The 27,348-nt window shown below is 37.8% G+C and overlaps 1 protein-coding gene across 1 annotated transcript in view; it reads left to right on the plus strand.

Annotated features, from left to right (window-relative positions):
- LOC105501573 (uncharacterized protein C12orf40) overlaps positions 1-25,070 on the plus strand; it is a gene marked incomplete at its 3' end in the record, with an annotated part of 60,760 nt that extends 35,690 nt beyond the window's left edge. The window contains exons 8-10 of the mRNA XM_011927553.1: positions 22,790-23,319; positions 23,596-23,665; positions 25,010-25,070. Coding sequence (XP_011782943.1) covers positions 22,790-23,319; positions 23,596-23,665; positions 25,010-25,070 — 661 coding nt within the window. The remainder of the gene's footprint in view (positions 1-22,789; positions 23,320-23,595; positions 23,666-25,009) is intronic.
- Positions 25,071-27,348: the final 2,278 nt, after the last annotated feature.

The raw sequence follows: 27,348 nt of genomic DNA on the forward strand, positions 1-27,348 counted from the left end.
AAAATGCTACACGTGATCCCCCAGGACCCACTGAGGAACAACTCACAGGCATGGGCCAATATGCTACTCTTAATGCTCAGACTGGCCTAGATAATGTCGCCCTTACTCAAATCAAGACTTTGTTTTTAAAGGCCTGAAATAACATAGAGATAGCAAAAAAATCTTCCCCCTTCCTTTGTAAAAATTTTACAGGGCGCAAATGAACCATATCCAGATTTTATAGCCTGTCTTCAGGATACTGTCTTAAAAACTGTGGGTGTTGGCCCTACTTCAAAAATTTTGTTGCAAACATTGTCTTTTAAAAATGCTAATGCTGACTGTCAAAAATTGTTGAGACCATTAAGGGCCAGTGGGGCCAATTTACATAAATATATAAGAGCTTGTGCTGGTGTTGGAGGGGCTATTTATAATGCTCAATTATTTGCTGGAGCCCTATCTAAAGCCTTAAAAGAAAATAACAAACAAGGTGTTTGCTTTCAATGTGGTAAACCTGGACATTTCAAAAAAGAATGTCGTAAGAAATTAAACACTTTATCCCTCAAGGCAGAAAGCTGCCTTCAGAGGTGTAAAAACGTTGTGGCAAAGTTCAACATTGGACAAATGAATGTCGTTCCAAAACTGATAAAAGTGGAAATTTACTGTCTCCCGGGAAATGAGAGCCGGGGCCCACAGGCTTGGGGCCCAAACAATTACAATACAAGCCTACCACAATACCCAGTGAGCAATGACCTACAACATCAAGGAATAAATTTGAGTCCTCCTTAAGGATACCACACCTTACCCCAGTTTCCCAGCTTTATGCAGCAACTAAGCAGAGTGCCGCTACTGACTTAGCTATTACTCAGCCTTATACCTTGTCTCCTAATGGAGGAGTATATAAATTAGCTATTGGAGTGTGTGGCCCTTTGCCAAAAGGACATGTAGGACTTTTGATAGGTCAAAGCAACAGTGCTATACGAGGGTTAATGGTGATTCCCGGAATCATTGATCCTGATTTTACTAATGAAATTCTTATTAAGGTACAAGTCTCACAATTTATGCGCCTAGAGGCTTGGGAATGTATTGCACAATTACTTTTATTACCTTTTTTTTCTGTTCCTATCTAGAGAGGTATCTTGACAGGGAGGGTTCGGTAGCACAGGAAAAACTCTTTTTTGGGAAACTTTAGTTTCTGATCAAAAGCCCTTATGTTCATTGCACATTAAAGGAATAGTTTTTGAAGGGTTAATTGACCTGGGGGCGGATGTGTCTATCATTTGTTTAAATCAGTGGCCTATACAATAAAAAAAAAAAAGTTTCAGTTACACTCACTGACTTGGGTATTACTTCTGTGGTTTATCAAAGTGTAAAACCTTTAACCTGTGTCGGTCCTAAAGGTCAACAAGGTCAAATTTTTTTTATATTGTTCCTATCAATATTAATCTTTGGGGACAAAATCTTTTACAACAATTTGGTGCTTTTTAAAACGTTCCTCATATTTCTTCAGCTGCCAAAAATATGATGTTCAAAATGGGCTACAATCCTTTAAACTCATAGCCACTGTTCACCAGCCTCAACCTTTGCAATTAAAGTGGAAAACTACCACTCCTATTTGGGTGGAACAGTGGCCATGATCTAAAGAAAAACTTGGGGCTTTAAAAGAGTTGGTCAAAAAAACAATTGGCCACTTCTACATGGAATTCCCCTTTGTCATAAAAAAAAAAGTGAAAAATGGCATTTATTAACTGATCTTAAAACTATAAATGTTTACATTCAACCTAGGGGAAGTTTACAGCCTGGTCTTTCTAATCCTGCCCTTATCCCACAAAGTTAAAAATTAATGGTCATAGATCTCAAAGATTGTTTTTTCTCTATTCCATTACAACCTCAAGATTGTGAAAAGTTTGCCTTTACTATTCCTAAATATAATAATAGACAGCCCACACAAAAATATCAGTAAAAGGTTCTTCCCCAAAATATACTTAATAGCCCTACTTTATGTCAAAAATTCATACATAGGGCTTTAAATCCTATAAAAAATCAGTTTCCAACTGTGTTAATTTATCATTATATAGATAATATTTTATTGACTACCCCTAATGTAACCTTCCAAAATCAAGTTTTTAAGGTTTTACAACAACAGTTAATTCATTATAATTTACAAATATCTCCTAAAAAGGTACAAACTCAGTTCCCAATTCAATATTTGGGGTATCTATTGACTAAAAAACAAATCCGCCCACAAAAGGTTCAAATTAGGAGAGATCAACTTGTGACCCTTAATGATTTTCAAAAATTGTTAGGGGATGTTAATTGGCTTCGTCCCATCTTAGATATTCCTACTTATAAATTACAATATTTGTTTGTTGTAAGAGATTTAGATTTCTAAAAGATTTGTAAAAAAGAGCTTTAGATTTAAACAATTCTTGACAGTTATCCCCTACTACAAAAGAGAAATTGTCTTTTGTAGAAAATAAAATTAGTAAAGCTCACCTTAATTATATATTATACCTGATATTCCACTCTCTTTATGTCTTTTTCATACTCCTCATTCACCAACAGCCATCTTACATCAAAATAATAACATTCTAAAGTGGCTATTTTTGACTAATAAAGCCATTAAAAAAATTTACCCTTATATTAATCAATTGACTAAATTGATTATTAAAGGGCAACATAAAACTCGTCAATTGCTTAAAACTAACCCTATAAAAATTATTACCCAATTATCTAATCAATACATTAAATCTCTACTAAAAACATAAAAAATGACAAGTGGCTTGCGCTAAGTATACTGGTTCCTTTTCTCAACACTATCCCAGTCATAGATTATTTGCTTTTCTACAACAATATTCTTTCCTGTCCTATAATCCTATTTCTTATACTCCGGTTAAAGGTCCACCTTTTTTACTAATACTTCTAACAATAAAAAAGCTAAATACTGGACATCAAATAATTCAACAATTTCTCACTATCCGTTTAAATCTGTACAACAGAGAAAACTTTTTGCCATTCTTGTGGTACTACAAGATTGGCCTCAAACACCTTATAATATAGTTAGTGATTCCCAATATACTGTATATGTAACTAAGTATATTTCTCAAACTTCTTTACCATTACTCCCAAAAACCCCTTTACAAAAACTATTTTCCTTATTGTTCTTGACTCTTACTTCCTGTACAACCCCCTTTTTTATCACTCATATTCATTCACATTCAGCTTTACCAGGACCTTTAACTTTTGGCAATAGCCAAATTGATTCTTTACTTGTTGACAGTGTCCAACAGGCTCAGGATGAACATCAATTACATCATACTAACAGTTTAGAATTACAATGGCGATTTTCTATAACACGCCGTCAAGCCCAAACTATTGTCAGAGCCTGTCCATCTTATGTTCCTATTATTATACCCTCTTTAAGTCCAAGTATAAATCCCCGAGACACTCAACAAAATCATATTTGACAAATGGATGTAACTTATGTTTCTTCTTTTGGTCGTTTAAAATAATGTTCATCATATAATTAATACTTGATCACACTTCCAATGGGCTACACCATTACCCTCTAAAAAAGCTGATTCTGTTATTACTCATTTACTTACTTTACAGTTATGGGAGTTCCTACTAAATTAAAAACTGACAATGCTCCTACTTACTACTCTCAGAAATTGGCTGCCTTCCTCTCTTCATACCACATTCGTCATTCCACTGGTATTCCATTTAACGTCAAGGTTAAACAATTATTAAACAAGCTAATACTACCTTAAAATTACAACTTTTAAAACAAACAGGGGGAAATGGACGAGATTCCCCAAAAACATCAAAATCTGAAAGCTCTTTTTACTTTAAATTTTCTTAACTGTTGGCACCAATTACAGCAATCTATAGCAGTAAAACATTTTCAATAACCATTAAAAAAGCCACAAGCTAACAATTTGTGGGTGTACTATCCTTCATTACAGGGCCAATATTTAAAAGAAAAAGTTTTACAATGGGGTCGAGGTTATGCTCTCGTTCATACAGGTGCCGAAGACGAGTGGTTCCCATCCCGACGGTTGAAGCAGTGCCATGGCGAAGAGGAGCCGGCCGGAAGACTTCCTGGTGGCATAATCTGAGTACTCAGAAAACCTTCACCTTCAAAACTCGACGAGCGGAACCCCCGACATGGGGTCAGCTGAAAAAGCTTACTCAAGAAGCTAAAGGGGGTGTTCAACAAGCTACACAGCCCAAAACCTCACTGACCTTATTTCTGGCAATGCTAGCTGTAGTAAATTGCCAGATAACAGCTGGATAATTCACATATTGGGCTTATATTCCCTTTTCACGCCTAAATCAAGGTGTGGCCTAGGGAGACAAAGAAGTTTTAGTATTTACTAATGATACTACTTAGATGCCATCACCTTTTTAAAATCAGGATCCTGAGTTAGACACGGGTACAGTAAACAGTTCATATCAATTTGGGGTAAAAGAGTTACCTATATGTCTTGGGAACAGTCCACATTGTTTACATCCTTCTCATGAGGCTTGGGCTGTGCACTATAATCATAGTCACATTGCTGCCTTTACTATGATTGTTGTTACTCAGAGTTTTAAATATAATCATACTGCTCTACTTAACGAAACCTTGCCTACTACATTATCCTTATGTCCTATTCCTGACGTGTCCGGAGATGTTTCCCAATTAGAGTGGACTAAATGTAAAAGAAGTAGACCACGATTATTATTAGAGGTAAAAGGTAGAAATTACAGATACCTTGTCACTGACTGGAGTGTGCATGGAGATTTTCAGACTAAGTTTAGCCACTTTAGCCTACGATGGCATATAAATAATCACAACATTTATGCTGATGGTAACAAAACTATTATTTGGCATGATGGTGGCTTGTCGCCCCCTATGCCACATTTGGCCGACACTTCACAAATACAAAATCATATATGGAAGTTACTAGCTGCTGGCAAACCAATGTCTACTTTTACGGGAAACATGTCCTTAATTACCATTAATCTTTCTAATCCTTTCCATATATCTTTACATCGAAACAGATCAGATATGTCATTGCTTGTGTTAAAAAACCTTACTTGTTGTTAGCGAGAATCTTTAAATGGGATAATAATACAGGAGTAGTTAACTGTACAGGCAATTATACATTTTTAAGCTGTATAAATACTACTTGGTAGCATAATAATTGGAATGAGACTCACTCCAATATATATATTTTAAGAGCTAGGAAAAAAACCTGGTTACCTGTGAACTTGACACGCACCTTGAGTCACTGGGGTTACTCAAATTTACAAAGTAATGCAAGATCTTGTCCACTGCAGCCAGAGAGCGGTTGGGATTGTCGTAACAGCAGTATTGGGACTTGCCATTGCTTCCACCGCTGCTGTTGCTGGACTGGCGTTACATCAAAGTATCCAAAATACAGAGTTCGCGCAACAATGGCATGAACAATCTCACTTCTTGTGGCAACAACAAGACATTGATGCTCATTTGACTAAATGAATAGATAAGTTAAAACAAGTGGTTTCTTGAATAGGGGATCAGCTGACAGTGTTAAATACTCGAACCTTGTTAAAATGTGACTGGAATACTACTCAATTTTGTATTACCCCTATTCCTTTTAACAACACTGTACATAATTGGACAAAGATAAAAAGGCTTTTAATTGGCCATAATAATCTTTCCCTAAAAATACAAGAACTAACACACAATATTTCTAAAACGTTTCGTAATCAGTTACCATTGCTGACTGGCACAGATTTAATGACTGGTATTGCACAAAGCTTGAAATCTTTAAACCCTATGAGTCCTGTAAAAACTTTACTGACTTTTGTTTCTAGTAATGTATTGATTGTTGTTTTTGCCTTTGTCATGTTCACAGTCTGCTGGAAACGGTGCCAAAGGGCAAACACCAAATCCCAGCGAGCCCAACATGTGATGATGGTTTTGAAAAAAATTCAAACCTATAAATAAAGAAGGGGGAGATGTAGAGGACTGTGTGCTTGCAAAAGAGACGTTCCCGATAAGCCCTGCTCTTGCAGACAAAGCAGGACGGTCCTTCTCTGCAAACAGGAAGGGCAAAGGAGCCAGCTGCAAGCAGTGGGCTCTGGGAACTGGTCAATGTTTACTGATCTTGAGAGTCAAGGAAAGGTCAGAGAAGCAACACATGCCCTGTGACTTGGCAACATTCCACAAACGACTGGATAAAAGAAAGCTGTGTGTGCCGTTCGGCACGGCTGCGATGTATGTCTTGTCCTGTGTTGTCTTGTGTGTTCATTCCTTTGTTTAGGAAACACGCGGACCCCAACATAATGCATTGTTGTTTTGTTTTAAAGAAAGCTACATAAGAAAATATGTTTCTTATATTTAAGCACATAGTTATTATTTTTAGTGGTCTTCATTACTTTGTGTAGATCTAGATTTCCATCTGGTGTCATTTTCTGTTTGAAAGACTTAACATTTCTTATATCATAGATCTGCTGGTGATTAATGCTCTAATCTTTGTATATTTGCAAATCTTTATTTTGCTTCTGTTTTTGAACGATACCTTTTGACTTGGTGTAGTTTCCAACTGGAAGTTTGCTGTCGTTATCTTAATATCTGTACATGTAATATAGTTTTTATCTTTTTTATGATTTTTCTATCATGATTTTTTAAACATTGATTTCTATTCTTTAAGATATTAATTTTCTTTCTAGTTCTTGTGTTTGGGTTTTGTTGATCTTGGATTTGTGTACTTACTGTTTTTATCAAATTTGAAATTTTTATAGCCATTATTTCTTCAAATACTGTTTCTGACTCCTTTCCTTTTCCTTGGAGGACTCAGATTGGTAATTAGTCTACTTGAAATCTCAGTTTACTGGTGCTGTTTTTTCCAGTCTTTTTTCTCTCATTGCTTTATTGTAAGTAGATTATATTACTATATCTTCAAAATCCCTAATTGTCTCTTCCTTGTGGTCTTATCTGCTGGTAATCCTATCCAGTGTAATTTTCACCTCTAGAACTTTGATTTAGCTTTTCTTTTTTATCTTCCATGTATCTATTAAGCATGTTCAGTATTTCCTGTCTTCTTTAATACAGGAAATATAACTTTTAACTTCCTTGTCTATGAATTCCATTATTTTTGTCATTTCCTGATCTGTTTTTAAATAATTGATTTTGCTTCTCATTATAGATTCTCTTTTTTGCATTCCTGGTAATTTTGTTGGATTCTATACATTGTGAATTTTTATCTTTATAGCTGCTGGACAATTTTATTTTCCTGCACATCATCCTGTAAATCGTTCAGGTACTTGGAAACCCTATGATCTTATTGAGGCTTGCTTTTAAATTTTATTAAACAGAACAGTAAGCCTTCAGTTTGTAGCTAATTTTGCTCCATTGCTGAGGCAATACCCTTCTGAATACTTTCTTGATTACCCTTGAATTATGAAATTTTCCACTCCAGAGGGTGGAAACAAAATTTTTCCAGCCCTAGTGAGCTCCCGAGATTGTTCTGTTTTTCTCACCTTGGGTGGTTCTTTTCACAGCCTTTGGCAATTACTTCACATGCATGTGCCAGTTAGTATTTAGTTGAACACTTGAGAAGAACACTCTGTGGCTCTCTCGAGGTCTTACTCTCTGAAACACTCTCCTTTATGGTACTCTAACTTGTAAACTCTATCCTCTGCAATCTCCCTGGATCCCCAGCTGTTTCCTCAATAAAGGGAGTCAGTTGGGCTCTGATTGGGTTTCCTTTCCGTGTTCTGTGGCTTGAATATTCTCTCCAGACAATAACCTAGGAACAATCACAGAGTTCTCATTTGTTTTCTCTCTCTCAGGGATCATTATCTTGCTCACCTGGTCTCCCCTGACTGAAAACTGTTGTTTCATATTTTGTTCTGTTTTTAAAAATTTTTTAATTGATATATATTATTTAATACTATACATATTAATGGGGTACATGTTGCATGCATGGAATGTGTAATAATCAAGTCAGGGTATTTAGGATATCCATCACCACAACCATTGATCATTTCTATGTGTTGAGGACATTTTAAGTTCTCATCTCTAGCTATTTTGAAATGTACAACACATTTTTGTCAACTATAGCACTGTACTCTACTATCAAACATTAGAACTTATTCATTCTGTTTATTATATGTTTGTACCCATTAAATCTCCCTTCGCACCCCCTCCCTTCCCCCCTGCACACATATGTACATCCTCCCCAGCCTCTGGTAACTATCATTCTGCCCCCTGGAGATCAACTTTTTTAGCTCCCACATGTAAGTGAGTACATGTGCTATTTGTCTTTCTGTGTCTGGCTTGTTTCACTTCCTGTTCCATCCATGTTGCTGCAAATGACACGATTTTTTTTTTTTTTAATGACTGGATAATAGTCTGTTTTGTAAATTTAACATTTTTTGTTATCCGTTCATCTATCGAAGTATGCTTAGGTTGATTCCATATCTTTGCTATTGTGAATAGTGCTGTGATAAACATGGGGGTGCATATATTGTTTTGATTGATTGTTTTCATTTTCTTTGGATAAATAGCCAGTAGTGAGGTTGCTGGATCATACTGCCATTCTACTTTTAGTTTTTTAGGATGTCTCCACATTCTTTTCCATAATGACAGTATTAATTTACATTCTCACCAACAGTGTATGAGAGTTCTCTTTTCTCCATGTCCTTGCCAACATTTATTTTTTTTTGTTTGTTTGTTTTTTGATAATAGCCATTCTAATTGAAATAAGATGATACCTTATTGTGATTTTGATTTGCATTTCCCTAATGACTAGTGATGTTGAGCATTTTTTTAAATCTACCTTTTGGTCATTTGTATGTCTTCTTTTGAGAAGTGTCTATATCCTTTGCCCACTTTTTAATGGGATTTTTTGTTTTTTCTCCTGTTTCGTTTGAGTTTCTTGTATATGCTGGATGTTAGTCCTTTGTCAGATTAATGATTTGCAAATATTTTCTGTCATTCAACAGGTTGTCTCTTCACTCTGATGATTGTTTCCTTTACTGTGAAGAAGCTTTTTAGCTTAATATAGTCCCACTTATCTATTTTTTTTCTTCTTGTCTCTGCTTTTGAAGTCTAAGTCATAAAATCTTTGCCTAGACCATTGTCCTGGAGTGTTTGTTCTGTATTTTCTTCTAATAGTTTTATTGTTTCAAGCTATACATTTAAGTCTTTAATATTTTGAGTTGATTTTTGTATATGATAAGAAGTAGTGGTCTCGTTTAATTCTTCCACATATGGATTTCTAGTGTACCCAGCACCATTTATTGAAGGTGTCCTTTCCACAAGATATATTTGTGACACCTTTGTCAATAGTCAGTTGACTGTAAATATATGGGTTTATTTCTGGGTTCTCATTCTGTTCCATTCGTCCATGTCCCTGTTTTTGTATCAATATCATACTGTTTGGTTATTATAGCCTTGTAATATATTTTGAAGTTGGGTAGTGTGATACCTCCAACTTTGTTCTTTTTGCTCAGGATTGCTTTGGCTACTTGGGCTCTTTATTGGTTCCATACAAATTTTAGGATTGTTTTTCTATGTCTGTGAAAAATTGATTGATAGGGATTACATTGACTCTGTAGATTGCTTTGGGTAGTATGATTATTTTGACAATACTCATTATTCTAATCCAGGAGCATTGGATGTCTTTCCATTTGTATCTTCTTCAATTTCTTTTATCAAAGATTTGTAGTTTCCTTTGTAGAGACCTTTCATCTCCTTAGTTACATTTATTCCTAGATATTTTATTTTCATGTTTTGTAGGTATATAATGGGATTGCTTTCTTGATTTGTTTTTCAGATAGTTCATTATTGGTGTATACGAATTCTACTAATGTTTGTTGACTTTCTGTCCTGAGACTACTGAACTTATCAAATCTAAGAGTTTTTTTTTTTTTTTGGCTTGGAAATGTTTTTATTTCTGTTTCATTTTTGAAGCATAGCTTTTCTGGGTATTCTTGTCTCCCAGAATATGTAATCCCTTTCTCTCCTGGCCTGTAAGATTTCTGTTAAAAATTCATTGTTAGTCTAATAGGAATTCATTTATATGTGACCACTTCTCTCTTCTTTTTAGAATTATTTGTCTTTGAGTTTTTATTTATTTATTTGAGATAGAGTCTTGCTCCATCACTCAGGCTGGAGTGTAATGGTGTGATCTCAGCTCACTGCAACCTCTGCCTCCTGGGTTCAATTGATTCTCGTGCCTCAGCCTCCTGAATAACTGGGACTACAGGCGCATGCCGCTACACCCAGCTAATTTTTGTATTTTTAGTTCAGATGGATTTTCACCATGTTGGCCATGCTGGTCTGGAACTCCTGACCCCAGGTGATCTGCCCACTTCGGCCTCCCAAAGTGCTGGGATTACAGGCATGAACCACTGCGCCCGATCTGTCTTTGACTTTTGACAGTTTGACTATAATGTGGTGGGAGATGAGACCTTTTTGGGTTGTATTTCTTTTGGGATCTTTTAGTTATCTAGATATCTAAATTTCTTGCTAGTCTTGGGAAGCTTTCAGCTATTGTTTTATCAAATAGGTTTTCTATACTATTAAACTTTTCTTCACCTTTTGGGACCCTCAACATCTGAATATTTTGTCACTTTATGGTGTCTCATATGTCACATCTTTCTACATTTCTTCTTCTTCTTTTTTTTTTTAAAGACCTATCTTGAAGTTCTGAAACTCTTCCGTTTGATCTAATCTATTGATGCTCCTGATTGTATTTTTCATTTCATTCATTGACATTTTCAGTTCCAGGACTTCTTTTTGGTGATATCTCTCTGTGAATTTCTCATTTATATTCTAAATTGTTTTGCTGATTTCTTTGATTTTTTAATCTGTGTTCTTTGTTATCTCACTTAGCCTCTTTTATGTCATGATTTTGAATTCTTTTTCAGGTATTTCATAAATTTCTTTTTTGTTAAAATCTGTTGTTGGAGAATTATTGTTCTTTTGAAGGTGCCATATTTCCTTGCTTTTTCATGTTTGTGTTCTTTTATTGATATATGTGCACCAGATGTAATAGTTTCTTCTTCTGAGTTTTTGGATTGGCTTTCATAGGGGAAGACTTTTTCCTGTAGGTGTATCTATAAAGTTGGTTGGGTAGGACACTTGGATTTTGATTCTGGATACATGCAGTAATGTAGTCTTTGTATAATTTCTTCAACTGTACACACTGTCAGTGCTGATTTCCTCATTGACTTAGGCCACAAAATTGTTAGAGGAGGCTGTGGTGAGATTTTTGTGGGGATGGAATGCCAGGTGGGACAGTCTTTTGGCCCCAGTGGTGGCAATTGCATACTGAGTATGCCTGTTCTTGGGTCTCTAGACAGCATGTTTATGCGCTGTAATTGACAGATCCAGGTGGGCTAATTCTTGGTCCTCCTGGCAGCTTACTCAGGTTCTGGTTGCGGTAGTGGCAGACCAGGTGGGTGAGTAAGTCTTTGGGCCCCTATACAGTGTATGTTGTGTGTGTGATGATAGTCATGGTGGTGGGACCGACAACCCTCAGGTTTCCAGGTGGCATTTGTTGGCGATAGTGGTAGCTTTGACAGGTTGGGCTAGCTAGGTCCCTGGGTAGTGTGAGTGGGCGCTGGCAGGGTAGCAGCAGGCTGGGCAAGCCCATTTTCAAGCCCTAGGAAGGAATGCACAGATGCCAGCTGTGGTTGATGGATGGGGCAATCTCCAGGCCTCTGGATGGGTAGATTGGGCACTGGTGGCAGGTTTTCTGGGTCTCTTGTTAGACTCAGATGGTGTGCACATGTACCTGGGGCAACTGATGGAGTAAGATGATCCCCAGACCCCCAGATGGTATGCTTGGGCACTGGGGGTTAGTGCTAGGTGAGGCAGGCCTCTTCTTAAGTCCTTACAATGGTGTACATGGGCACAGTCTATGGTGGGTGTGGCAGGACAAGCCCCAGGACTCTGGAAGGCATGCTAGGGCACTGGAGGTGGCAGATGATGTGGGGCTGTTATTAAGCCCCTTGGTGGTATACGTGTGGGCATCGGGGTGGCTGATGGGGCAAGACAATTCCTGGGGCCTCAAGCATCATGCTTGGACTTGGTGAATGCATGGGTGTGTGGAAGGAATGGTGCCAGGCTGGGTGGGCCTGTCCTCAGGCCCCCTGATGGTGCATGGGTGTAACCTGTAGTGAACAGGGCAGGCTGGTCACCAGTGCTTGAGCAGTATGCCTGAGTAGCAGTGGCAGCAGAGGCAGTGGGTGGGGAAAGCCTGTCTTCAGGGGCCTGCAAGTGTGAGGTGGCTCTGCTGCTAGGGGGAGATAGTTTCTACCTTTGGTAGCTGCCTGAGGCAGGCAGATTTCAGGCTCTGGGTAGAGCATGCTTTGACCCTTGGCAGTGGCAGTTGGCGGGAAGAACCTATCTTCAGCGCATTTACAAGTGTGTGGCCGCCCTGTCACTGGGGGAGCTATAAGTGATAGCAGTCCCAGGCTGGCAGGTTTCTGTCTCTGGGGAGCACATGTTGTGGCACCCTTTGTACCAGGGGTAGTCTTGGTGTGCTATACCACCTTTTCCCTAGTGTGCAGGACACTGTGGGCTAGAGTACTAGGGGGCTATGCTGATCCACAGGATCCAACTGGTGTCTTACTGCTGCACCCATCTAGGCAGACATGGGGAAATTTCAGTGGGGCTCCAGGGATATGTAGATGCAAGAGTTTTTGAGCCCTGGGGCAGGATACCATCTGTTGGGGCCTGGGCTATCAAATGATGCTCTGAAGCAGCTGCTTCGGATTTGAGGTTTGTGTGGGACCTGGCATTAACTCCCTTACTACAGCAGTGCCATCTTGGGGACTTTGGGGACCTTCTCATTCCATTCTCAGAGCCCACGGGGGTTGAGGGACTCTAACGTGACCAGGATTATAGGAGTCTGTGATAAGAATGTAGACTGCTGGAGATCTCTCATTTAAGCTTTCCCCACACTGGGGAGCCTCTCCTGGCTCTGCTGTTGTAGGGAGGCTGAGCCATCTGCGTAGCCTCCCTCTCCTTCTGTGCCCCAGGTGTTTCCTGTCACTTCTATGAATTCCAGTGTGCTCTCTTTCATATTCTCTTTGATGTGTGACTATCTACTGACTACTTTGATTCTTTGTGGAAAAGTGTCCTATACCTCTAGTTAGCCATCTTGAAACTATCCTCCAGTTTTTAAATTTTATTAGTTAGTAGAGTCAATCTGGCCCCTGTTATTTCATTTTAGTCAGATGGAGATCCTGAAATTCATTCTTCAGGAGATTCATTGAGAAGTCAGACTGCTGTTTTCCAAGGCAAAATGTCAATTTTACTTTTGTGCTGAGGACATTTATTTCAATGATTTCTTATTGCTCTTTTCAAGAGCAAGGCTCTGCATAATCTGGGCCCTTTTGTACTTTATAGCTGTAGGTCATAAGTGTTCTTTCACTGATTCTATTCCAGCTTTACCCTCTTCTGTTTCTCAAACATGCTGCAAATTTTGCATTTCTACTTTTTATCCAGTGTGCTTATTCCTGTTTTCATGTAGCTAACCATTCTGTATCGTTAGTATATTTATCACTTCCTTACTCTAGTGACTTTCCTGAGCAAACTGTCTGAAACACGACCTCCAACACAAGGTATCCCATCATGTGATCTGGTAGTACTTGTAATTATCTTTTATATTTGTTTACTTCTTTGTTTCTTAACCACTGTATTTGTTGGTGGTTCATTTTCTTTTATTTGTTTATTATCATCCTTCACTAGACTATAACCTCTGTTGTCTCCCTACTACATAATATACACATTAAATATTTGTTGAATGCACATAAAAAGCTTATTTAATGAATGTTTTTATTAATATTTCAGTTCATAATTTTTAATGACTTTTATATTTATCTATAGGAAAACATAAATTATTTAAAAAGTTGAACTGACTTGTCTTAATTCTTTTCAGTTTTTTAGGATAATTGCTCTCTGTCATCTCTAGAAGAATCCTTCCCAACTTTAGTTCCCAAATCAGACGCCATCTGCCTAAGTTTTCTCAAGCAGAAGAATCTCTTCTTTCCTCCATTTACTGTTTTAGCATTTGACTGTAGGATAATACCTGTCACTTTGTAATTTTTTTCTTCCTCTTTTATACTGTAACTTTCTTGTTGGCAATAGCTACTCTACATTTCTCTATTGTCCACATCTCTTAGTGATTCCACTGAGTCAGATGCTTAAAATACCTTTTAAAAATCATGATTTTGGAAAATGACAGATAGGAGACAGGGCTAGTATGCAGCTCCCACTTGGACAGAACAGCATGTGAAGACTTGCATCATGAACTTTTACTCCAAAAAGTACTGCAGAAACATACCAGGAAAACCAAAAGAATTCAAAGACCCTTTGAAAGATGTGGCTTGTGAAAAAATTCAGTTCCCATAGTGTGAGAGGAGGATAGCCTGTTTCCAAACACACGTCTCTACTGGGGAACTGGAAAATCCAGATTACGGGAGAAGGATTTAACCTTACCTAGAGATGAAATGGAAGTAGGGAGCTAAGCGAAATATAAAAGTAGAAGAAGCAACTGGAAGAGCCCTGTAGGCACTCCTTGTCCCCAGTTTGAGCCCAGGGAAGCCATCCCTGGCCTTCTCTCACAGAGGTCCTTGAGGAAGGTACCCAGTGGAATTGAGGAGGGGTCACAGGGTAAAAGAAGCTTCTAACTGAACTCTGTAATAATTTTGAGTAAACATGAATTTTCATGAGCAGAATCTTGGCAGAGGGGTGCAAATGGGAAGTGCAGATATGAGTGCAGAAGCTGCAGCCAGCAGTGTGGGTAGACAGGGAGCGGCAAGACCTGGGAGCCCTGGTTGCTTTCTTAGTGGGGAGGCTTATAGCCTGGAGCACGATCTCAGCACTGTGTGCCCACTGCCTGGATGTAAACTTGGCATTGTTGGTGGGCATGGTGAGAGTGAGTCAGGCTTTACTCGCTGTGTGGGAGCTGGGAGAAGCTTATCACTGGAGGCTTTCTCTCATTGATAAACTGCATGATGCAGCAGAAGTAGCCATAATGCTCTGTGGAACATAACTTCATTGGCCTAAGAAACACCCCCATCCCCCACAGTGGCTGAAGCAAGCGCTGCCCAAGGAGGGTCTGAGCACACACCTTTCTAACTCTGCCTTTACCTGATTTTTTTTTTTTCCTCACTCTGGTAGCTAAAGACAAAAGACATAAACTCTTGGGAACTCGATGGCCCCACTTACTGCTTGAGAAACCTGAAAATTTTTCCTGGCCAATGTAGGGCGAACTTTTATACCCCTTCTACTACCACAGGTGGTGCTCTCTTGAAAGTGCCACCTCTGGACTGGAGGCCAGCCAACTCATTCCATTATGGTAACTCAGAACAAACCTGCTCCAAAGAAAGAGAAAACAACAGCTAATTCTACCACGTGCAACATCCTGGCTATCCAGAGGTCCTGAGTCTGTTCTTGTGACAGCTTCGCTGCTAGCATAAGCAGCATTTGAGAAAACCAGTGCACTAAACAAAACCACAACCAAGGACTCGCACAGAGTCCATATCACTCCCCTGCCACCTCCGCTGCAGCAGGTGCTGGTATCCATGGCTGGGAGACCTGAAGATGGATCACATCATCACATCACAGGACTCTTTGCAGACATTCCCCAGCACCACCCTGGAGTCTGATAGCCTCGCTGGTTGGCTAGACCCAATCACTGCAGTCTGGCTCACATGCAGCCCCACCCGTAGGGGAATGGGGAGAGCACCACTTCAAAGGCTCACCCTGTGGGACAAAAGAATCTGAACAGCAGCCCTTGTGTTCCAGATCTTTCCACTGAAACAGTCCCCCCAAATGAGAAGGAACCAGAGAAGTAATTCTGGTACTATGACAAAACAAGTCTCTGTAACACCCCCAAAAGACCACACTAAGCTCTCCAGCAGTGGATCCAAACCAAGAAGAAATCTCTGAATTGCCAGATAAAGAATTCAGACGGTTGATTAATATGCTACTCAGGGAGGTATTAGAAAAAGGAGAACACCAACTTAAGGAAATTAAAAAAAAAAAAAGATATGAATGAAAAGGTCTCCAGAGAAATAGATGTCATAAAGAAAATACAACTTCTGTAAGTGAAAGATGCATTTGGAGAAATACAAAATAAACTGGAAAGTTTCAACAATAGAATCGAACAAGTAGAAGAAAGAACTTGAGTTTGAGACAAGGCTTTTGAATTAACCCAATCTAGTAAAGACAAAAAAAAAACTAATTAATAAAAAATAAATGAACAAAGCCTTCAAGAGATTTGGGATTATGTTAAACAACCAAACATGGGAATAATCAGTGCTGCTGAGAAAGAAGAGAAATCTACAAGTTTGGAAAACTTATTTGAGGGAGTAATCAAGGATAACTTCCCTAGTCTTACTAGAGATCTAGATATTCAAATACAAGAAGCTCAAAGAACACCCAGGAAATTCATCCCAAAAAGATAATCACCTAGGCACATAGTCGTCAAGTTATCTAAAGTCAAGACAAAGGAAAGAATTTTAAGAACTGTGAGGGAAAAGCGTCAGGTAACCTACAAAGGAAAACCTATAAGATTAATAAGAGATTTCTCAGCAGAAACCCTACAAGCCAGAGGGATTGGGATCCTATCTTTAGCCTCCTTAAACAAAATAATTAAAAGCCAATAATTTTGTATCCATTGTGTCCCGTCCTGCAGGACAGTCGAACGGACCCTGGAAGGGGGAGTGGGAATGGAGGAGACAAGAAAACACGAGAAATGAAGACAAGACAAATAGCCTGATCAAGTCTCGTTTAATGGTGGCAGTGCAATGCCTTATATAGGCTGGCAGGGGAAGAGGTTGGGCCAGGGCGGTGACGGGGGGCTGGGTTTTCTCAAATTACAATTGCGCATGCGCCGTTAATTGGTATTTTTCCCGGGCACGGAATTGCGCCTGCGCTGTAGGCTGCATATCTTCCTGGGCGCGAAAAAGGTTGGCGCGCACGGGAAAAGTTGTTAATGAAGAACCCGGAAATACGCCATCTTGTCTCTGATGATACGGAGCTTAAGCAACAGAAGCCGCGGCAATTTCTGGGCCTCATGGCTCCGGACACATTGAAACTAAGCTTCATAATGTGAGATAAAGTATTTTTCAGACAAACATATGCTGAGAGAATTCACCATTACCAAGCCAGCACTACAAGAAATGCTAAAAGGAGTTCTAAATTTTGAAACAAAACCATGAAATATACTAAAATAGAACCTCCTTAAAGCATAAATTTCACAGGACTTGTAAGACAATAACAGTGAAAAAAAAAAAAACACCAAGATATCCAGGCAATAACTAACGACGAATAGAAAAGTACTTCACATCTCAGTACTAACATTGAATATAAATAGCCTAAATACTCCACTTAAGAGATAGGGAATGTCAGAATGAGTAAAAATCCATCCACCAAGTATCTGTTGTCTTCAAGAGACTCGTGTAACACATAAGAACTCACATAAACTTAAGGTGGAGAGGTGGAAAAAGATATTCCATGCAAACAGAAACCAAAAGTAAAGACAAGGATATTATATAATGATGAAAGGATTAGTACAACAGGAAAGTGTCACAATCCTAAATATACATGCACCTAACACAGGAGCTCCCAAATTTATAAAACAATTACTACTAGACCTAAGAAAATAGATAGATGGCAAATAATAGTGGGGGATTTCAGTACTCCACTGACAACATTAGAGAGGTCGTCAGGACAAAAAGTCAACAAAGAAACGATGGGCTTAAACTGTACCCTCGAACAAATGCACTTAACAGATATTTACAGAATATTGTACCCAAAAAACTGCAGAATATACATTCTTTTCATCAGCATATAGAACATTCTCCAAGATAGACCATATGATAGGCTGCAAAACAAGTCTCAGTAAATTTAAGAAAACAAATTATATCAAGTACTCTCTCAGATCACAGTGGGATAAAATTGGAAATCAACTCCAAAAGGAACCCTGAAAACTGTACAAATACATGGAAATTAAATAATCTGCTCCTAAATTATCTTTGGGTCAACAATGAAATCAAAACAGAAATCTAAACATTCTTTGAACTGAACAGTAGTAGTGACATAACCTATCAAAATCTCTGGAATACAGCAAAAGTGGTGCTAAGAGGAAAATTAATAGCATTAAATGCCTGCACCAAAAAGTCTGGAAATGCACAATAGACAATCTAAGGTCACACCTCAAGGAACTAGAGAAACAAAAACAAACCAAGCCCAAACCCAGCAGAAGAAAAGAAATACAAAGATCAGAGCAGAATAAACAGAAAAAACAATACAAAAGATAAATCAAATGAAAAGCTGGTTCTTTAAAAAGATAAAATTGATAGACCATTAGCAAGATTAACAACAAAGAGATGACCCAAATAAGCTCAGTTAGAAACAAAATGGGAGATACTATAACTGATACTACGGAAATACAAACGATTATTCAAGGCTACTATGAACACCTTTACGCATACAAATTAGAACACCTACAGAAGACTGATAAATTCCTAGAAATATACAACCCTCCAAGATCAAACCAGGAAGAAACAGAAACTCTGAACAGACCAATGGCAAGTAGTGAGATTGAAATGGTAATTTTAAAACTTGCCAACAAAAGAAAAAGTCTGGGACCAGATGGATTCACAGCTGAATTTTATCAGCCATTCAAAGAAGAATTTGTACCAATCCTACTGAAACTATTCCAAAAGATAAAGAATCCCCCAAATCATTTTGTTAAGCTAGTATCACCCTAATACCAAAACCAGGAAAAGGCATAACAAAAAAAAAAAAAAAAAGGAAAACTACAGACCAATATTCCTGATGAACATAGATGCAGAAATCCTCAACAAAATACTCGCTAACTGAATCCAACAGCATATCCAAAAGATAATACATCATGATCAAGTGAGTTTCATATCAGGGATGCAGGGATGGTTTAACATACATAAGTCAATAAATATACACTACATAAACAGAATTAAAAAGAATTATATGATCATTTCAATAGATGCAAAAAAGCATTTTACAAAATGTAGCATCACTTTATGATTAAAACCCTCAGCAAAATCAGCATAAAAGGGTCATACCTTACGATAATAAAAGCCATCTATGACAGACCCACAGCTAGCATTATACTGAATGGGGGAAAGTTGAAAGCATTCCCCCACCCCAAAACTGGAACAAGACAAGGTGCCCACTTTCACCACTTCTATTCTACATGGTACTGGAAGTCCTAGCCAGAACAGTGAGACAAGAGTTCACCACTTCTGTTTAACATAGTACTGGAAGTCCTAGCCAGAGCAATCAGATAAGAAGGAAATTAAGGGCATCCAAATACATAAAGAGGGACTCAAACTGTTGCTGTTCACCAATGACATAATAGTATACCTAGAAAACCCTAAGGACTCATCTAAAAAGCTCCTAGATATGATGAACTCAGTAAAGTTTCAGGGTACAAAATCAATGTACACAATGCAGTAGCACTATACAGCAGCATTGACTAAGCTGAGAACCAAATAAGGAACTCAACCCCTTTTACAACAGCTGCAAAAAATAAAATACTTAGGAATATACCTAACCAAGGAGGTGAAAGATCTCTACAAGGAAAACTGGAAACACTTCTTAAAGAAATCATAGATGACACAAACAAATGGAACCACATCCCATGCTCATGGATGTGTAGAATCAATATTGTAAAAATGACCATACTACCAAAAGCAATCTATCAATTCAGTGCAATTCCCATTCAAAATACCACCATCATTCTTTGCAGAACTAGAAAAAATATCCTAAAATTCATATGGACCCCAAAAAGCCCCACAGAGCCAAAGCAAGACTAAGCAAAAAGAACAAATCTGGAGGCATCACATTACCTGACTTCAAACTATACTACAGGGCTATAGTTACCAAAACAGCATGGCAGTGGTATAAAAATAAGTATGTGGACAGATGGAACAGAATAGAGAACCCAGAAATAAAGCCAAATACTTACAGTCAACTGATCTTCGACAAAGTAAACCAAAACATAAAGTGGGGAAAGAGCACCCTATTCAATAAATGGTGCTGGGATAGTTGGCAAGCCCCATGTAGTATGAAACTGGATCCTCATCTCACCTTATATAAAAATCAAGTCAAGATTGATCAAAAACTTTAAGACATGAAGCCATAAAAATTCTAGAAGATAGCATCAGAAAAATTCTTCTAGACATTGGCTTAGGCAAAGAGTTCATGACCAAGAACCAAAAGCAAATACAACAAAAACAAAAATAAACAAATGGGACCTAATTAAAACAAAAATCTGCACAGCAAAAGAAATAATCAGCAAAGTAAACAGACAACCCAGAAAGTGGGAGAAAATCTTCTCAAGCTATATATCTGACAAAGGACTAATATCCAGAATCTACAAGGAACTCAAACAAATCAGCAAGAACAAAAGAAGTGATATCATCAAAAAATGGGCTAAGTACATGAATAGACAATTTGCAAAAGAAGATATACAAATGGTCAACATACATATGAAAAAATGCTCAACATCACTAAAGATGGAGGAAATGCAAATCAAAACCACAATGCAATAACCATCTTACTTCTACAAGAATGGTCATAATTAAAAAATGAAAAAATAGAGGTTGGCGTGGATGTGGTGAAAAGGGAATACTTTTACACTGCTGGTGGGTATGTAAACTAGTACAACCACTAAAGAAAACAGTATAGAGACTCCTTAAAGAACTAAAAGTGGAACTACCATTTGATCCAGCAATCCCAGTACTGGGTATTTACCCAGAGGAAAATCAGTCATATGAAAAAGACACTTACATGTGCATGTTTATGGCAGCACAATTCACAGCTGCAAAAATATGGAACCAGCCTAAATGCCTATCAACCAATGAGTGGGTGAAGAAAATACACACACACACTCCATGGAATACTACTCATCTGTAAAAAGGAATGAAATTATGGCATTCACAGCAACCTGGATGGAATTGGAAACCATTATTCTAACGGAAGTAACTCAGGAATGGAAAACCAAACATTGTTATGTTCTCACTTACAAGTGGGAGCTAAGCTTTGAGGACACAAAGGCATAAGATTGATATAATGAGCCTGGCTTGGTGGCCCACACCTATAGTCCCAGCACTTTGGGAGGCCGAAGCGGGTGGATCACTTGTGGTCAGGAGTTTGAGATCAGCCTGACCAACATGGTGAAACCCTGTCTCTACTAAAAATATAAAAATCAGCCAGGCTGATTTTTGATTAAAAAATATAATGATACAAAAATCATTACAGTTGTGTGGTGGCACACACCTGTAATCCCAGCTATTTAGGAGGCTGGGGCAGGAGAATTGCTTGAACCCAGGAAGCAAAGGTTGCAGTGGGCCAAGATTGCACTATTGCACACCAGCCTGGGTGAAAAGAGCAAAACTCCGTCTCACATACACACAAAAAAGATTGATATATTGGATTCTGGGGACTCCAGTAGAGGGTGGGGGAGGGGTGAGGGATAAAAGACTACACATTGGGTATAGTGTACACTGCTCGGTAATGGGTGCACCAAAATCTCAGAAATCACCACTAAAGAACTTATGCATGTAACCAAACACCATCTGTTTCCCAAAAACTATTCAAAGAATAATAAAAAAATAATGATTTACATTTTTAGTGTGCTTAATATCTTATAAAGTACATTTACCTCTATTCTTTTATGTAGAGTAACAGATATTTTCCTTATGTTAATGGTGTATATTAGTGCATAGTATATGCTATGTCTTTTGGTATAGCAAAATAATGTCATTCTGTCTAAAACACCAGTAAGGCCTTCATTGAGAAACAATGTTGGATCATGAGCTGTGAACATTCATGGGTAAAACATTAATTTCTCTCTTTAACAACAAGCTGAGCTCTTTTATTTCTCTGTTGCCAATACATGACCTAGTATCTGGAACAGAGTAGGTGATCATCAAATATTTAATAAATAACTTAAAAATAAGACTGGAAATCAGAGTTTTAGCAATCTGTGTGTGTGTGTGTGTGTGTGTGTGTGTGTGTGTTTTCTAAGTTTTTTTATACCTCCAACCTCTGGAACAACTCACTTCCAAAGAAATTTGTAGATAGTCACTGATAATAAAATAAGAACCATCTTGATTTGTAATTATTTTCCATTATAGCTTTGATTCTTGTACACAAATTGGACTTAACCTAGAATTATTATTTCTGCATTAGAATAGAACTTACAAGCTATCTAATTCATCAAATTAGTTTTTATCTAATTCTTCTTATCTCTTGGTTTTATTACTTATATACACATTTGTATTTATATTGCTTTTCCTTGGGAACTTTATAATTGTTTTTATATCCATATTAGGTTGAAAAATATAATGTCTCATAACTATTTGATTTTATATTTTAACATTGATGATAAATTTTCTCTGCACAGTCTTCAAAACATCTTTCTCTGGTTAAATGGAACAGCAGTGACATACAATCGTTGTCTAGTTCATTCTTTAGATTTTATTACAGAAGATATACTATAGGTTGGTCATGTTTTAATTAAACTACATGCTAACATTTCATGTTGTAGTAAAAAACTGTAGATTATTTTTATACTCAATAAGTCATTAGAAGAGCACATTAGACAAATTTTCACCCAAAGCAATATTATGTATTTAAATATAAAAATAAAAACATGGTCTAGGTCAATGTTAGTAGCAACTCAATATGTCCTGTAAGAATTGAAAGTGTTTCTAAATGCAAATAATCCTGCTTTTCTTGCTAAATATGTTTTTGTTTATCCCAAAGTCTAGGAAATAGGAATTTACTTACTAAAAGCCCTGCTGTAATTATGGATGAAGATTGTAGAAGCATGGATGAAATAAGACAGTCAGACTACATTACTGAAAAACACTCCATACAGCATATTTGGAGGAAAAATGGAAAGGAAGTTTCCAATTTTCTTGAAGATGTGAACCAGTCTACTCCTAACTTTCTATTAGAGAATTCTGACTCTTTTGTTAGTCAAAATATGATCAATGTATTAAACATAGATCAGCAAAAGATAAAGAAAACATTTAACAAGTGTGATTATGATAGTATGGGAGATATTTGTGTAGTCACTAGTTCTGATAAAAACCGTGTCACTGACAGATGCATTAGAAACATTTTTATAGTTCCAGAGTTGACTTTTAGTAATTCAACTTTGAATAAAACAAGTTATCCAGAAAAATGTCAGCCAAAGAAGAAGAATCAGAGAGAGTACAACAAAAATGAAAGAAATGATCTTAGTACATCTTTTGAGAACGATTACTACCCAAGTAGCTCTGAAAGAAAAGGTTGGTATTGTACATGGAAAATGTAATTACATATTCTTTTTTCTTTCAGTTTTAGTATATATATTTGTATATCTATACACACACACATCTATATATTTGTATGTGTGTTTATGTGTTTGGAGGAAAATGAAACCAAAAATAGAATGGCTTCGTATTATATAACATTGTGTACCAGTGGTTTTCTTCTGTACGTGTCATGTTTATATTCCTTGAATTAAAAAAATGAAAATAGACTATGCTAAATTTTTAACTCAGTGCATACTTTTATTTTTTAAGGAAAACTTGAAAATGATTACCAAGAGAAGACACCACAGAAAAGTATTCAGAAATATCCAGCAAACTCTATGTAAGTTTTTAGGGAAATCTGTGGAATACAAATCAGGATCTAGTATGATGCATGATGAAGGTTGAATTGATGCAAAGTGAGGTAGGTGTATTGCCATCTGAGGGTGGGCAGGCAACTTGTCTCAAAGCAGCCTTACCAGGAGTCATAGTGTTGATAATATCACCCCAGTTGAGAGTGTGGTGCTCATATTTACCAGCTCCTAAATACCTTCTTATCTGAATATTAGTGTTGATTAGGTTTGAGGAAATTGACTTAATGCGTCCAAGAAACTCATATCTGCCAGAATATCAATTCATTAACTTAAAGTAATAAATAGAAAGGGAACATGTATAGGAAGTCTGACATGAAAAAGCATGTTTTCTTACTTTCAGACAGCTCTCAATGGGAAGGTTTCTTGGTTGGTATAGAATCACTACAGGGAGTGATAGAATTCAGATGTTAGTGGCATAAGGAAGCATATCAGCAGTTTATAGGACAGTGTACGTTTTAGGGATAGAGCACTCTCCTCATTACCAACATTTACCTCTCAGAGACTCCATGTTTTCTGTGTGTTCAAGATTACAATCTCCTCTACCCATACATTGAAAACAATTATGTTACACCAGATTTTTCTTTCTCTTCTTGCAGCTGGTGTACAAAATGTTCTGAATTTAAGGAGATTTTTACACTCATCCATTATGTGTTGATGTTAAATGTATTCCTTAGAGTTTGGAAGCTGCCTTCCAGACTTTTCTGAATACTGGCCTGCAATTATAAGTAACTAAAGAAAACTTTATTTTAGCTACTAGTTTCTGAATAGTCAACTTTCTTGGTAATAAGTGCAATTTAGACAAATCTTTCTGATTGGAAATAATGAACTAGAATAAATTTTTATTCTGGAAGTGATTTCTTTTGGAGTTATTAAAAATATTGATTGATAAAAAGATGTAATTTTAGTGGGATTGGCACATATACATTAATTAAAACATAGACTTATAAAACATTTCATAAAATTGACAACTTTGTATCTTTGTTGTTAAATCTCCCAATATTTAGAAATTTATGAGTGAAAAAATCATGTTAGGCCTTGAGTTTTAAATGTACCTTATGAAAGCAATTTAGAACATGGTTCCCAATCCTGACTGCAGGTCCAGATTACTTGAGGGAGTGATTTTAAACTATAGAATACCAAGATTGATCTGCACATAATAGGTGGGCTCTTTGGCCTGGAGCTTATGAATCTTTATTTTTAAGAAAGCTCCCCATATAATTCTGATCTGAGCCAAGTTTGGGAACTCTAATTTAGAACATTAATTCCCAGAGGGAATACAACAAACTTTAATACTGTGTATTTATAATCCTTAGGGGAAATATACCTTCGGAAGAATTGCACTATAAGCAGTCATGGGACTTTGGACTTAATGAGGTAAAGCACAGTCTCACATTATCTTCTCAATTAAGTCAGTTTGTATTACCATATCATATTACTGTATTTAGCATTCACTTTGATTTAAGGTTAACATTTATTCCTTAATTTTGGGGGATGGACTCTTTGTCTTACACTTTTTTATTCTGAGGAAATTATATCTTAGATCTAGAAATAAAAACACATTTTCAGAGACTGTTACATGCTTTATTTGAGACAAAACAATCTTGAGGACATTTTAAACACATTTTTTAAGTATTACAAAATTTCTGTGTTAGTTCATTCTTACATTGCTATAAAGAAATACCTAAGACTGGGCAATTTATAAAGAAAAGAGGTTTAGTTGGCTCATGGTTCTGCAGGCTATACAGGAAGCATGATGATGGCATCTGATTGGTTTCTGGGGGAGGCCTCAGGAAACTTTTAATTACGGCAGAAGGCAAAGGAGGAACAAGGAGTCTCACATGGCAGGAACAGGAACAAGAGAGAATGAGTAGGGAGGTGTCACAGACTTTTAAATGACCAGAACACAGGAGAATAAACTCATTAGCATGAGGACAGCACCAAGAGGGATGGTGCTAAACCATTCAAGAGAAATTGCTGCCCTGCCATGATCCAGTCACCTCCCACCAAGCCCCACCTCCAACACTCAGGATGATAATTTGACATGAGATTTGGCAGGGAGATAGATCCAAAACCATATCTTTCCACCCCCAGCCCCCCAAATCTCATGTCCTTCTCACATTGCAAAATAAAATCATGCATTTCCAACAGTTCTCCAAAGTCTTAACTCATCCCAGCGTTAACTCAAAAGTTCAAAGTCTCACCTGATACAAGGCAAGTCCCTTCCAGCTATGAGCCTGTAAAATCAAAAACAAGGTAGTTACTTCCAGGATTCAATGGGGGTACAAGCATTGGGCAAATATTTACATTCCAAAAGGGAGAAATAGGCCAGAAAAAAAGGGGCTATAGGCCCCATGCTAGTCTGAAACTCAACAGGGCAGCCATAAATCTTAAAGCTCCAAAATAATCTCCCTTGGCTGTATATCTCACATCCAGACACACTGGTGTAAGAGGTGGATTCCAAAAGCCTTGGGCAGCTCCGCCTCTGTGGTTTTGAAAGGTTCAGCCCCTGTGGCTGCTTTCATGGGCTGGCGCTGAGTGCCTGTGGCTTTTCCAGGAGTTAGGTGCAAGCTGATGGTGTATCTTCCATTCCAGAGTCTGAAGGATGGTGGTCCTCTTCTCATGGCTCCACTAGGCAGTGCCCCATTGGGGACTTTGTGGGGGGGCTCAATCCCACATTGCCCCTCCACTCTGCCCTAGTAGAGGTTATCCATAAGAGCTCTGCCTGTGCAACAGACTTCTGCCTTAACATCTAGGCTTTTCCATACATCCTGTGAAATCTAGATGGACTCTCTCAAGCCTTAAATCTTACACTCTGTGCACCCACAGGCTTAACACCACATGGAAGGATCAAGGCTTACAGCTTGCATCCTGTGAAGCAGCAGACTGAGCTGTACCTGGGCCCCTTTGGGCCATGGCTGGAGCTGGAGTGACTGAGATACAAGGAGCAGTGTTCTGAGGCTGTACAGAGCGGCAGGGCCCTGAGCCTGGCCCAGGAAACCATTCTTCCCTCCTAGGCCTGCAGGCATGTGATAGGAGGGGCTGCCATGAAGGTCTCTGAAATGCCATTGAGACCTTCTGCCTATTGTCTTGGCTATTGGCACTTAGCTTGTTTTTACTTATGCAAATTTCTGCAGCCTGCTTGAATTCCTTCCTGAAAATGGGCTTTTATTTTCTACCACATGACCAGGCTGCAAATTTTCCAAAGTTTTATGCTCTGCTTCCCTTTTAAATATAAGTACCATTTTTTTTTTTTATGATTTCTTTGCTCACACATATGAACATAGGCTCTTCATATGAAGCAACTGGTCCATATCTTGAATTCTTTGATGCTTAGAAATTTCTGCTGCCAGATATCCTAAATTAATCACCTTCAAGTTCAGAGTTCCACAGATCCCTAGGGCAGGGGCACAATACTGCCAAGTTCTTTGCTAACACACAACAAAAGTGAACTTTGCTCCAGTTCCCAATAAGTTCCTCATTTCTATCTGAGACCTCCTCAGCCTGAACTTCACTATCAACATCACTACCAGCATTTTCAGCCTTTTTTGTTATAACCATTCAACTACCAGTCTTTTTTCTTTTTTTTTTTATTATTATACTTTAAGTTCTAGGGTACATGTGCATAACGTGCAGGTTTGTTACATATGTATAC

This window comes from Colobus angolensis, unplaced genomic scaffold (assembly GCF_000951035.1).
Source record: "Colobus angolensis palliatus isolate OR3802 unplaced genomic scaffold, Cang.pa_1.0 Scaffold726, whole genome shotgun sequence".
NCBI lineage: Eukaryota > Metazoa > Chordata > Mammalia > Primates > Cercopithecidae > Colobus > Colobus angolensis.